Consider the following 13,780-nt stretch of genomic DNA (forward strand, 5'->3'; position numbering starts at 1 on the left):
GAGAGCAAATGTTTTGAGAATGATGAGGGCAATGAATGTACAAATGTGCTTTACACAATTGATGTATGTATGGATTATGATAAGAGTTGCATGAGCCCCTAATAAAATGATTTTAAAGGAAGTTACAGTTTCCCCACACCCCAGAAGAATTCACTTCAGAGGACAGCACTGAACCTACAGCTCAGGGAGAGGGGCATGTGTGATCAGAGCACACGGAAGCAAAGGAAGAGGGAAGGAGAGAGAGTGGAACATATCCTGGCCCACCAAGCCCCAAGGACAATGTTCCTGATCAGAGCAGTCAATGCACAGAGAGGACCATTGGGCCAGCCCCACCACGAGACACGACGTCCCTCACTGAGCCATAGTGCTGTGGGGGATAACACTATAGACACAGTGCAGGAATTGTGCCCAATCTGACCCCACCACAACGGGGCGAAACTCTAAGGGCGTGCAACAGAGCAGCCAGAAGAGCAAAGCAATGAAGTCCCCGGGGAATACCAAAAATAGACTGTGGGGCCAGGGCATGGCACTCCATCAGCCTCCACCAGAAACCCACAGGGATACTTCTATCCTGTCCTGTAGGATCACTACAAGTTAGAATTGACTTGAGGGTGGTGAGTTTGGGTGTGGTTTTTGGTTTGGGTCAGCAGATTTAAATCCTTGTGCTCCTATGCTGGCAGGCCCTCCTCTGCGAAGGAGAGCTGAGATGGGTGTTTGATAGAGCCCTGGTGGTATAGTTGTTAAATGGTTCAGTTGCTCACCACAACATCAGCAGTTTGAAACCACCGGGGAAAGTCTACTCTGTCTAATCAACTGTCAATCGAATCCACTCCATGGTGTGAGTTTGGGAGCACACATGGGCTTCAATGCTCAAATTCAGGCCTGACTTTCAGGAGATCAGCAGGTATGTGTGTGTTTGGGGTGGGGGGTAGGGAGTGGTCGCCTGCCCACTCGCCACTTCAGCTGCCTCTGAACATCAAGGGGCAGCTGGGCAAGGAGACCCTTCCTGTGCTGCACCTCCCTGCATGTGGCCATTCGCCCAGGCTGAAAAGAAAAAAAAAGAGACACCGAGCTGTTCTTTGAGACATCACTAGTCATCTCTGCCATTTCTTTTTGTTGGCAAAATAGCCATTGTTGTCAGTGAGCTAAACATATACACGAGTACTTTTCCTTTCTCCATCCAACCAAGATTGAAGAGCCTAAAAGAAACCAGGAACTCTGGCAAATACAAAGTTAGTGACCAGAAAGACTGGCTCTCCTGGGCTATGCTCCAGTCTGAATGCGCCACGCCCATTACGCCTGTGCGCCCTCACAACTGTGCTCATGAGGCAGGTAGTCTTGACAGATGATAACCCTGAAGCTGAAGAGACTTAGCACCTTGTCCAAGGCCACTGCGGGCAGAGGAGGAAGAGGAAACACATAGTAAACAGGGGAGGAAGGAAGGAACAGGAAGGTAACATACTTGCAGCTTTGAAAGCAAAGGTTTGTCACCAGTGGCCAACAATAGCCTGAAGTGGGTACACCCTAGAGACCATCAGCAGATGATCAGATAAACAAAATGCAGATCGTGGACATTGTTGTCAGACGCCATCCAGTCGGTCCCCACGCAATGACCTCAGTACAACAGAAAGATGATTGTTCTTAGCCACAAAGAGAAACGAAGCTCTGATAGATGCTACCCCATGGATGGATCCTGGAATAGTGCGCGGAGTGAAATAAACCAGACATAAAGGACCGATGGCGCATGATCTCATGAATGAGGTGACTCCGATTCTGACTCCTAGTGACTTTGCAGGTCCAGGTAGGCTGCCCTGCAGGGTCTCCAAGGCTGTGATCTTTACAGAGGCAGACTGCTCATCTGCCTCCCAGGTTGCAGCTCCAGGGTTTGAACTGCCAACTTAACCACTATGCTACCAGGACACCTTAGAAGGTACCCAGAATAGGCAACTTAATTAAGATACTAGAAATGAGGTTCATAGGGAATAGAGGGAGAGGCTTATGAAGAGATGGTATTTAAAGGGGAACAGGGTTTCTGTTTGGAATGATGAACGAGATCTAGAAATAGACAGTAGTGATGGTTAAACACGACACTGCGAATATTCAGAACACCACTGAATTGCATGTAGGGTGACAGATTTTATGTTATATATATTTTATCACAGTATTTTTTAAAAGATGTTAACTTAAGGGGAAGCTGGGAATGGATGGAGGAGACCCAGGAAATTCTACTACCCTTACAGCTTTTCTATAAACCTAAAATGATTCCAAAATTATATTTTTCATTTATTTATCTATCTATCTATTTACTTTTACTATATGACCACACTAGATGGAGACTGTTTAGAATGTGTAAATGCTTTCAGCTTTGGGGCAAATGAACTTCTCGGGGACTGTCAGAGGCAGGAAAGTGACTACTAGCTTGGCAGTTGAGAGGGCAGCAGGACCCAGGAAGGATTTCCTGAACAGCACCTTGAGTAACATTTATTCCGCAAATCCATTTATCCAACAAACACTTGCTGGATACTCACCTATGTGTGTGGGGATCATGCCAGTTGGCTGCCCCGTACCACCAGACCCCCGCTCTGGGGGGAAAGACGTGTATGGCTGCTCGTGAAGGGGGTGACCCATGCGGCCATGCAGAGAGAGGGGCCCAGAGTGGGACATTACACACCCAGTGTGCCCTGGGCCTCAATGGATCAGCGTCCAATCGTGCTGGTCTGGGGTGAGCAGACTCGTGACCAGCTTCAGCGGCAAGCCTGGGAGGAACAATGTGGCTCTCCCCTTCTACCTCTGCAGGAGGCTCTGGGACACAGACACACACACACACACACACACACACACACCTCAACAAATAGTGAGGAGAAATGGTGTGCTTCTGACGGGCCACATCAAATTAAAACATTACAACAAAGCAGCGTGTGGTGCCATATCCAGGGCTCAATGGCCCTGCTTTCCAGACCAGAGCTCCTTACCACTCCCTTTGTCACCTGACTAATAAGCCATCTGTGGCCACACACCTGAAGGCAGACCATAACCTAAGGCACTGTTGTTCTCACCTCCAGGCATCTCCGCCACAGCTCTACTCCCAAGCCAGGGAGGCCAAGTGAGGTGGGCACTGTTTCAATGCGCCCAGCTCCCCGACTACAGTGCTTACTTCTCCCAGTCTGTAATTCTAGCAGTGACTCTTCCCCTATGACCCACAGCCTCTGTGAACTTCCCAGAGGTCAGACAAGTGTCTCTAAGAGCATTCCTGGGGAGAGGTGATCCTCTGCTGGGACTCTTCAAAGAACTGAAGAACCCCTGCCTAGCCTCCATCCAGAGTTCAGCAATGTTAGGACACTCGCCAGGGTGATTTTGGGCCAATGGGCTGGAGGCTGGTTTGGGGGGACAGTGAAAAAGTCTAGAATTTAAAAAAAAAAAAGTCTAGAATTTTTTTAAAAAGTCAAGAATTGATGGGGGTGATGGAGAGACACATTTATGAACTTAACAAGAGTGGTTTGTACAGCAGGTGAATTCAATCTCAATAACGCTTACACTTTTCTAGGAAGACTGGTTACTCTGTGAAGGCTCTTATGTAAATGAATGAGCTCGTCCCCTCCCTCTCAGTGTCTCCACCAGACTTGGTCCCTGGCCCCCCTCCCCCTGCCCTGCCGCCCCAGGGTGGTGGTTACTCACGGTCTCACTGCAGACCTCCGAGAGCCTCTGGAACCAGACGGGACATTAACAATTTCCATCACAGACGACGACGCAAGAAATCACGCTGTAAACTGCTTTAATGCGATAGTTCTTAGATGATATGAATGCTACCAAGAAAAACGTTCTGCTAAAAGCTGCCATTGAATTTCAGGACTACTAGTTACAACTTGATTAGAAACCGAGTGGAGAAGAACTTTTTTGATGTTTTTTTCTCCTCCTTTTCCTTTAGGACTTCATTCTCAAAGAAGGAATTGATACCAGCTCACTAATCCTAATTACCACCATATGAAACATATCACAGGTAAAGCGCTAAGATGCCTGAAATTTTGAAGAAAAAAAAAAATTAGAAATCGGTGACTACAAACACCAGCCCCAGCAGAACAGCAGCGGGAGCCTGTAACATGTGCAGCTGAAGCCACGTGACTCATCGTCCTTGGGTAATGACACCCCGAAGTATGAAAGACATCATTGGAGTTGTTACTACGGGGATGTCTTTAGAAAAACAGTCTGTGGTACAGATAGGAACTGGAAATACAGGGAATCCTGGGCGGATGAGCCCTACAGGAACAGTGGAGTGAGTGGCAATACTGGGAGGGTAGAGGGAGAGTGGGTAGGGAAGAGGGAACGGATTACAGAGAACTATATGTGACCTCCTCCCTGGGGGACGGACAAACGAGGAGTGGGTGGAGGGAGACGTCGGACAGGGCAAGATATGACAAAATAACAATTTATAAATTATCAAGGGCACATGGGGGAGGGGGGAGCAGAGAGGGAGGGGAAAAAACGAGGACCTGGTGTCGGGGGCTTGAGTGGAGAGGAAATGTTTTGAGAATGATGAGGGCAATGAATGTATAAATGCACTTTACACAATTGATGTATGTGTGGATTGTGATGAGAGTTGTATGAGCCCCTAATAAAATGATTTTAAAAAATTAAAAGAAAAGAAAAACAGTCTGTTGGAACATTGCACAAGTCATTTTGTGTCACCACCTTTGCCCATGTCACTGGGTGCCGCTGTGGACAGTGAGGGCACTGTGCCCTCTCTCTTAGGCACCAAAAATTAACTGCTCAGTATGTAAGCCACTGACCATGGCATTCTCTTGCTTTCCACTGTCTGTAAGCAGGCTGAGACACATGATTATCTTGATCTTCAGCTAGAAACGGGCAGACTTAACCCAAATCTAGTCGTCGGCCAGGTCACGTGGAAAGCAAGTGACCAATCTGCACAGACCCTTCCCTCCTAGTCCAGACATCTCAAGTGCTTGTCCCTTCATCCCTTGTCACGTGTTTCAAACTGAAGGCCCTTCAAAGGACCACTGTCACTTCTTCTCAAGAGGAATCACACCTTTGCCCCCACTTTCTGTATGCAGCGATCCCTGTGGAGCAGATGGTTTACGCTGGACTACTGCCCTAAACACTGGTGGTTCGATCCCACCCAGCGGCACCATGAAGAAAGGGCTGGCCATCTGCTTCCCTACAGATCGCAGCCAAGCAAGCCCTGTGGAGCTCAGCTCTACTCTGTAGCACACGGGAAGCACACAGGACCCCAGGAGTCGGCATCCGCTCTAGGGCAATGCTTTCGTTCGCTGGTTGTGTTGGTGAGTGTAGGGCACACTGACAAGATTGGCTTCCAGCTGAACCAAGGGGCTGTTTTTCCTACAGAGTTGCCAGGCCTGTGTTCTAAGTCAGTGGAGGACTTGACTCCCTCCAGCCTTTTGGGTAGCAGCGAAATGGTTTGCCCCCTCAAGACCTCTAAAAACAACAGTTCCAGGAAAGCAGGAGCTGACTAGTCCCCTCCCACCCCCCCAAACTCCAGCAGATGCCCGATCAGTTAAGAACCAACAAGCCACCTCCACTGAGTCAGCTCTGACTCGGCAGCCCTATCGAGTGGCGCAGAGCTGCGTCCTAGGGCTCCTGAGACTGAGTAGGAAACCCGCCTGTCACTCCTCTTCCTCCTCCGTCAGGCGAAACAGCATTTGAGGCAGCTCCCCCTTACTTGGGACACCCAAAGGAACTTTAACCCAAAAGAGTTTATTTATTTTCTTCGTTTTGTCACAGAGAAGCCACCCTAAGATCTCTAAAGCAGCTTGAAAAGGAACCACTTCTTGCCCTGCAGCAAAGCACCATTTGCCTGAAACGAGCCCGTTTTTAGATTCTCCGATCAATAAACGTCCATCTTGAACAATCTCCAGATCGCAATCCACATGGAAGCTGTCTGGTTCGGTCACTGCTTCCAAAGCTCCGTGGTTCGTGTAAGAGAACTTCAGCCTCAGGAGCCTGTTTTCTCCTAGGATCTACGGCCAGGTTTGTCATTAGATCCCTACCTTCCCAGGGGGTGGTAGTTCTCAAGAGCGGTGACATATAAGGACTGCGTATCACCAGCCCACAGAAACAGGCTGCGAAAAATGGACTTCCCCAGTGGGCAGGGATGATATACAATCTGTAAGGTAACTAATGACCCGTCTCGAAAAGCTTCCAACTCAGAGCTATCTGGCTGCATTCTCTCATAGTTTTTAAAAGACAAATGTTGGGGGCGGGGGGTGGGGGGGGGGGGGCGGGGGGGTGAGTAGGGAACTGAGTAGAAAATAACAACAATTACTATTATTCTCTTATGATAATGTACCCAAGGGCCGCAGGCCCTCCTGAGTCCGCGTGACTCTATGCAAGCATCTTCACCAGCATTTAAAAAAATATTCATTATCATGGAATTTGAACGAAACATTTCAAAAGACATCCCCAAAAAGAAGCCCAGATAGATTCGGGTAATGGGCGTTGGGGTTTTCTTAAAATGTCCAGATCTGAAAGCAACGATGACTCTAACTTGGCATCCCACTTTAATCAGTGGTCTGGGGTGCACGGACAGAGTTTGAAAGACCACAAAAAACGAAGCCTAAGCAGTGCAGTAAGCCAAACCACAAGAACTCCACAAACATCGTGTTTTGGCAGGTAAGGGGCCTGGTGGCCTTGTGCCCGCCTGGCAAAACCCAAGGCCACAGGGCAAATCAGTGCTGGTTGCCGCTGGGCCGGCTCTGCCTCGTGGAGACCCAGTGTATCTGGGCAGCTCTGTGCTTCGTAGGGGTTTCAGGGGCTGGTTTTTCAGAAGTAGGTCCCCAGGCCTTTCTGTGAGGCAGTGGAGGACTTCCATCTCCAGCCTTTGGGGTCGCAGCGGAGCACATTAACGATCTGCACCCCTCTGGGACCCTCAGAACAGAAGCTCGGGGAAAGGTGCTGTCTCGCCTACCCTGCATCTTCAGCACATGCCTGGCTCATTTCTGAAAAACCACTGCCATCAAGTCAATTCTGGCTCCTAGAGACCCTACCGGGCAGGGGAGAACTGCTCCTGAGAGTGTCTGAGACTGTAACACTATGGGAGCAGACAGCCTCATCTTTCTCCCTAGCAGCAGCTGGTGGGTTTGAACCTTGACCTGGAAGGTAGCAGTCCAATGCTTAACCCAACATGCCCACCAAGGCTCTTTGCCTGGCACATCGTAAGCATTAAATACATTTTGGTTGGATGAATGAGTGTTGAGTTAATATACCGTGCAGGAATGCAGCTTTGAAAAATCAAGAGTTCAAGGAGAGATCCAGTTTCAGGTATGATTTTAACATGGAATATTATCCTTTCCACTGTTTATGCCTCAAATAGCACTCAAATTATCTTTTCTTTCTCAAGAACAAAATGCACCAATACAGTATAAATGACACTTGATCCAGATTAAGAAGACTATAAGGGAAAAAAGAAAGCACACAAAAAACTGAGATTAAGAAGCTATCATGCTACCTTGTCCCAGCCAGCAACAATGGGATCTGCACATGTGATAACACTTCTCAAAACTGTCTGCTTCCTTTGGCTTCTAGTTCAGCCAGGTAAGCGTTCTTTCGGGCTACGGACCTTAGTGGTTTTTATTTCAGGTAGCCAAGAGCCTATATTTTCCTCACCTTCTCCCTTTACTGCATCTAGTCAAGGGCGGCTCACAGTGACCCTATAGGACAGGAGTCAGCTTCCGAGACTGTATGGTTTACAGGAATTGAAAGCCCCGTCTTTCTCGCAATCCTCTCTCTTACTCCTCCCAAACTTTCTCACCACTCACCTGGGTGGGGGTTTTCTTGGTTATTTTTTTACCAGAATTCCTTTTGGTTAAAAGCCCACCCCTGCCCTCCAGCCCCATGTGTAAGCATCTTGCCTCTAAATACTGTCCTCTCCGATTTTATCGAAGCTTCATCTCCTTGCAGCAGAGGCCTGGTGTACCTCCTGAAACTAAATTAGTTGTGCTCCATGTACATGAAAATAAAATCATTTGAACCACCAAACCAACCAACACCCTTCACCCCTTCTGCCACTTGCTCACCAGAATATACCTTCTGGGACCATTCACCCCTATCATCGTCCTTAAAAAACAAACGTACTGACTTGGACTCAATCCCAACTCATACACAGCCCTCCAGGAGAGGGTAAAACTGTCTCTCTGGGTTTTTGAGCTTGTAACTCTTTATGGGAGTCGAAGGCCTCGTCTTTGCCCCTTGGAGCGGCCGGTGGTTTTGAACTACTGACCTCGTGGTTAGCAGCTCAGCCAGTAACCACTATGCCACTATCATCCTCCTGGCACCTGCATTTTCCAAGATGGATTTTTCTACCCCTGAGCTTTTCCTTCCCAGGTCCAGAAATCCTAAAGCACGCTTAAACTGAATTGCTCTGCTTCCCCAGGCTAAACAAGCTCAATGAATGAGCGACACACGATGGGCAGACTTGGCTCTTCTTGTCATAACAGTACTCTAACCTGCTAAACCCTTTGGATGTGCGTTTTCAGGGAGTAGGGAGAAGGAAGGAATGTTTTCTAAATACTTGATGTAGATGATTTCATTTTAGGAGGCAGGCATTTATTACCTCCACTTACAAGTGAGAAAACTGCATCTAAAAGGTTAAGTGACCCATGACACGTGGCTGAAGTGTAAGCTCAGGCCTTTCTGACCTCTCCCAACCCAATGGCCGTCCACCATATACACTGTCCGTCCCCCATTTGTTTCCATCCTGCAGTCAAGCAGCCGTTTCCTAGAGATTCAGGATTTCAAGGGGAGGGCAGATCTTTGACCTCTGGGGCACCATCTCCACCTGCCCAGGCTTCGAGTCCTTCAGCTAATCAGCCTTCAGACAAGCTAGAACATCACCTTGTCTCTTCCCAGCAGAAAGCAATGCCTTCCTCTCCTATGTGCCTTCCTCTCCTATGTGCCTCCCTCAACAGCTACTTCTTGCCAACAGAATTTCAAGAGTTCCCATTTGCGAAGGCCTTACTCAGAAGACGCTAATGGTCCAAAAAGTTTGCATCAGTGTAGGCTCTTCTCAATAAAGTTCAAGGCTGATGCAACATTTCCCAGCTTCAAACATCACAGCTAAAATAACCAGAACACAGAGCAGTTGAAAAATTACGCAAGACAATGCTGCATTTTTACTCCCTTGCATCTGCTCTACGGGTCTCCGGTGAGTCACTGTCTTTTGTGTTCAGTCATCATTAGAGGAACTGCTGTATTCCACCCTAAGTCATTTTATTTTATGTTTTGAAGCAAAGCTCTGCAATAAAACAGGGCCTTTCACCCCACCCCACCCTACCCAAGCAGATGAAGTATTGACCCCCTAAGTCTCTTCTTAAGATGTCGCATGGCTCCAATTGTCATCGCTGTCAGTTTACACAGAGGAAGAGGCGTGCGTGGTAGGGATGTGGGGCACTTACCTATTCATCAACAACAAACTGAGGAAATCCTACCAGATGCCAGGAATTGGGACCCAAAAGGGAGCAAGAACTTTTCCCTTCCTTGTTGCCTGATGGAAAGGAAGCCAAAGAAATCATTACCAAACTGTCCAAGGTCATAGTGGAGGTGTGGGCCAGTCTGGAAAACTTCCTGGAAGAGGCACTTATAAATGACTGTGAACACATATAAGCACCTGTCTGTTGGCGTAGTGAGTTACGTGTTCGGCTGCTGACCACAAGGTCCGACTCTCGAAGGTAAATTACAGGAAGGTAAATGAGGCTTTCTGCTCCCATAAAAAGTTAGTCTCAGAAACCCACAGAGGCAGTTAAACTCTGTCCTATAAGGTCCCCCTATGAGTTGGAATTGACTTGGCGGCAGTGAGTTTGGTTATGAGGGAGGTCTCTGTGCTCTCGTTGCAAAATAACCCGATATGACTCAACCCCATCCCCTGAAAGGGGATAAGCTTTACATGGCAGCAGTCAAGTCGAAAGGTTTAATTTCAAGGCCAAATTGTCTTGACTCCCGGTCCTCAATTACAACCCTGGCACATGCTCTCTGGAGCCCAAGTTTCCGGAGTTCCACATCTTCTGTTCTAGATGGCGTCTTCTCAGATGTCACTAGACTAGGATTAAATGTGATAAGCCAACTTGTCAAAAAGCTTAATCGTTTTCCTAACTGGAAACAAATAACCCAAGCCGAGGTTCCAAAAGACAAACAAAAGCAAAACTCACTTTCATGCAATAGAGTGAAAGGTCTCTTTTGGAGTCACCAGAAGAACTAGGACAAAAAGAGAAACAGAAGGCTACTTGGGGGCTCTAGCCTCCAGATGATGAGCACCAAACACACTGCAATAGTAAACAAACAAGCCTGGAGCCAGGGGCTGACTTGGTGATCTGGCAAAACACCACAACCTTAACCTCAGGAATCTCCCCCACCCCCAATTCATTATTTCCCCAAGTCCCAGCAGCTGGCAGTTCCAGTTGTTTGTTTGCGTGTTTGTGAATTTATTCATTTGGCTAGTTCATGGGTCTATTGCTTGTAAATTATAACCCACGGCGTGCCTTTCAAAGAAACGTAGGTTCATAGGCAAACGAAAGCAACTATGGATAAAAAGTCCCATGAAAGTCAGGCAAAGCATCAGAAACATCCCCGCCTGGGTTTACTGTCAGGATCTATTACTCCTTCACGCTACTCCTGTGGATTGAAAGCTCAAACGAATGGTACAGCTGGCCCACTGCAGGCGCGGCTCAGAGGCATGGCGCGTGCAGGCCAATTTACCTGCCTCGGCCAAGCAGCTGACCTGGAAATGGGGCTACAGACCCTGTTCACTTTCGCTTTGCTGCCCCAGCAAGCTGGCTCTAAATCCATGCTTCCATTTGGCCCAGCACACCCTCACCCCCACCTCTCAGACTCCCAGCCCCAAGGAGGGAGAGTCAACAACCCCAAAGAGAAGGCTGGCCACAGCCAGAAGGGGATCCCGGGAGCCTTCTAAACTACTCCCCCCCACCCCCACCCCCAGCCGGGGTGGACCTGGAATCCAACCCCTCTCTCGACGCGAAGCCCCTTTCCTGGGCTGGATGTCCCACCCAGTCTGGCCCTGCGGGGGGCGGGGGGGTGGGCGGAGGGGGGCACCCTTAGCACCTCTCACCCCTGGCCCCGGGGCTTCGGATCCCACTCCGGGCCGGAGGGCGGCCTGCCCCTAACCTCAGCCCCGGGGAACTGCCGTCCACCATCGGTCCTGGGGCAAGGGACCCCACTTCCACCGTGGCGGCTGCGGTCCCCTCCCTGGCCCCTGCGGACTCCGCGCTCGCTGGGCCCCGGGGCCCTGACCCAGACCCTCGGCCGCGCCCGAGTCCTCCTGGCCTGGCCGCCGCCCCCAGTCCAGCCCCCGCCGGGTTTGCCCTGACCGCCCGCGCCCGCAGCCCCCACGCGGCCCGGAGCCGCCCGCCCGCCCGTCCGGCGGGCCGCGCACCGTGTGGGACTGCAGGCTCTGGCTCGCCTCGATCGCTGCTGTCAGCGGCACCGTGTCGTCCAGCAGCACCTTGCCGGCCGGCGGCTTCTCCATGAAAGCCATCTCGGGACGCCCGGCCGCCGCCGCCTCACAGGAGAGGCAGGAACCGGAGGCGTCGGCTCCCGCCGCCCGCCCGGCTCCGTCGCTGCCGCCGCCGCTGTCAACACGCGCCGCCCCACGCGCCGCCACCACCCGCAGGACCCGCTGGGTCCTAGCGCCCATCCCTCCCGCCGACGCTGTCAATCCTCGCCGCCGCTCCTTCCGGGTCCTAGTGCCGACGGATCATGTGTGCGCACTACTTCCGCCCTGAGGCTCCATCAACAGCTACCTAGGCAGTCACACAGCAGACTCAGTATTCTTAGCCATAGGCCTTGGACCTGCGAACGTGTCAAATCCGAAGACACCATGCCCGGAGCTCCGAGATCCAGGATCCTTCTGGCTCAGAGACTCCCAAACCAAGCCTCAGAAGCTGGAACTGTCAGACTCCGAAATCCTTAAATGTGGACCTCTCCCACCCAGTCTCTCCAGGCCCAAGGACCTGGGACCTCAGAAAAAGGGTGCTCAGGATTGGACTTCCCAATGCGAACCCTGTGTACCCAGAGACTGTCTGATGAAACCTTGACAGAGACCCTGGTACCTGGCTCATCACATTTGAGAATTTGAGATAGACCCTTAGACCCAAGCTCTCAGAACTGAGAACCCTAAACATTGGGCCTTGGTCCAGAGACTAGGCCTCTACCCTTGGCCTAGCTCTGAGCTCACCCCACAAGGCCTTTAGACCCCTGAACCTTCAGCCAAGTTCCTTCAGATGTGGAGTCCCAAGTGCCACTGTAACAATGCCAAGAAATTCAACAAGAGAGTTTTAAAACCTTGGGATCTGCTGTTTACACTCTGTCTGCTCCATACCCTGTCTGCTCCCCGAAGTGCAATCCTAGTCCCCCCACCCCCGCCCCTGCCTTCCCCACACAGAAACCTCACCCTCACTGTCTCTCCCAGAGTAGCATCCCCAAACTGTGGGGCGAGTTGGACCTGTATCTCCAGGAGTCTGACATTCAAGTTGGTTAATTTATTCGAAGTCACGTAACTGGTGAATGTGACTCCTTCTCTGAGCCCTGGCTCTCCCATCTGCAAAACAGAAGAACGCTTATCTGGAAAGTTTGATTTAAAGATTGCCATAGGGTAGGAAGAGATTTAGCACATATGAAAAATTCACACCATACTAGTTTGTTCCTTCCCTTATAGGCCACAGAATAGAGGATTTCTAACCCATACATTTGTCTGTGGTGCTATAGTGGTTACACATGTGAGCTGCTACCTGAAAGGTCAGCAGTTTGAAAGATGAGGCTTCCACCGCCCGTCAAGAGGTACAGTGTCAGAAACCTGTGAGTTGGAATCGACTCAATGTCAGTGAGAGTGAGAAACTACTGGATTGCAGACAGCAAGGGACTATAATTATTGGTAGCCCCACCACCACCACCACCATTTGACATCACAGCCAAGGCCTGGATTATATCGCAAAGGTACCTACCTTCCCCGGGACTCAAGGTTAATGGGATTGTTGCACAACCCCAGTGGCCATGACTCATGAAAAGGGGACGTAAAGAAGGAAATGCTGAAGTCCGTGATTCCATCCTCCAGATTATCAGCACATTTCCCACACTCCATTCTTCTCCCAACATGTTTAAAAGTGGCAGTCTCTTAAAGCCATATGCCATTTAGGGACGATTCAACCTAATACTTCCGTTTGTGTGTGAGAGAGACAGAGTTTTGCTTTTAGACAAATGGATCGTTTTGTTGCCAGAAACACAGAAACTAAAGCCTGCTTTTATCACCTACTCCTATCCTGCTTTTATCACCTCCTCCTATCATGATGTGGACTAAAAGAAGCTCTTCTCACATATTGCTGGTGGGAGCATTGATTGATCCAACTTTTTCTGAAAGTTGGCAATTTGCTATGGATTGAATTGTGTCCTCCCAAAAATATGTGTTATAATTCCTAATCCCAGAAATCCTAACCACAAACATGAGTTATAATCCCCACTTGAGAAGTTGTTAATCGGTCAGGAATAATGTGGGGTGTGTCAAGTCCAACTCTTTGGAGGCGTAAAGAGATGACAAGCAAGCAAGTCAAGATGGGGAGGTGAGAGATGCCAAGCCCCCTCAAGACTGCTCGCAAGCCCCCTCAAAAGAGCCTTTCTCTAAAGCCAGCACCCTGGATTTGGACTTTTAACCTCCTAAATTGTGAGAAAATACATTCCTGTTAGCTAAAATCACCCACTTGTATTTCTGTTAGAGCAGCACAGGATGACTAAAACAGGAGTTATCCAT

The 13,780-nt window shown here is 49.6% G+C and overlaps 1 protein-coding gene across 8 annotated transcripts in view; it reads right to left on the bottom strand.

The window, feature by feature from the left end:
* Positions 1-11,560, bottom strand: part of PXK (PX domain containing serine/threonine kinase like) — a 175,061-nt gene extending 163,501 nt beyond the window's left edge. For all 8 annotated transcript variants that reach the window (XM_045290012.1, XM_045290010.1, XM_045290011.1 and 5 more), the window contains exon 1: positions 11,414-11,560. In XM_045290012.1, coding sequence (XP_045145947.1) covers positions 11,414-11,515 — 102 coding nt within the window. In that variant the 5' untranslated portion in view covers positions 11,516-11,560. The remainder of the gene's footprint in view (positions 1-11,413) is intronic.
* Between the last annotated feature and the right edge of the window lie 2,220 nt (positions 11,561-13,780).

Source organism: Echinops telfairi, unplaced genomic scaffold (assembly GCF_000313985.2).
Source record: "Echinops telfairi isolate 266 unplaced genomic scaffold, ASM31398v2 ScPeMD7_31;HRSCAF=116, whole genome shotgun sequence".
Classification (NCBI taxonomy): domain Eukaryota; kingdom Metazoa; phylum Chordata; class Mammalia; order Afrosoricida; family Tenrecidae; genus Echinops; species Echinops telfairi.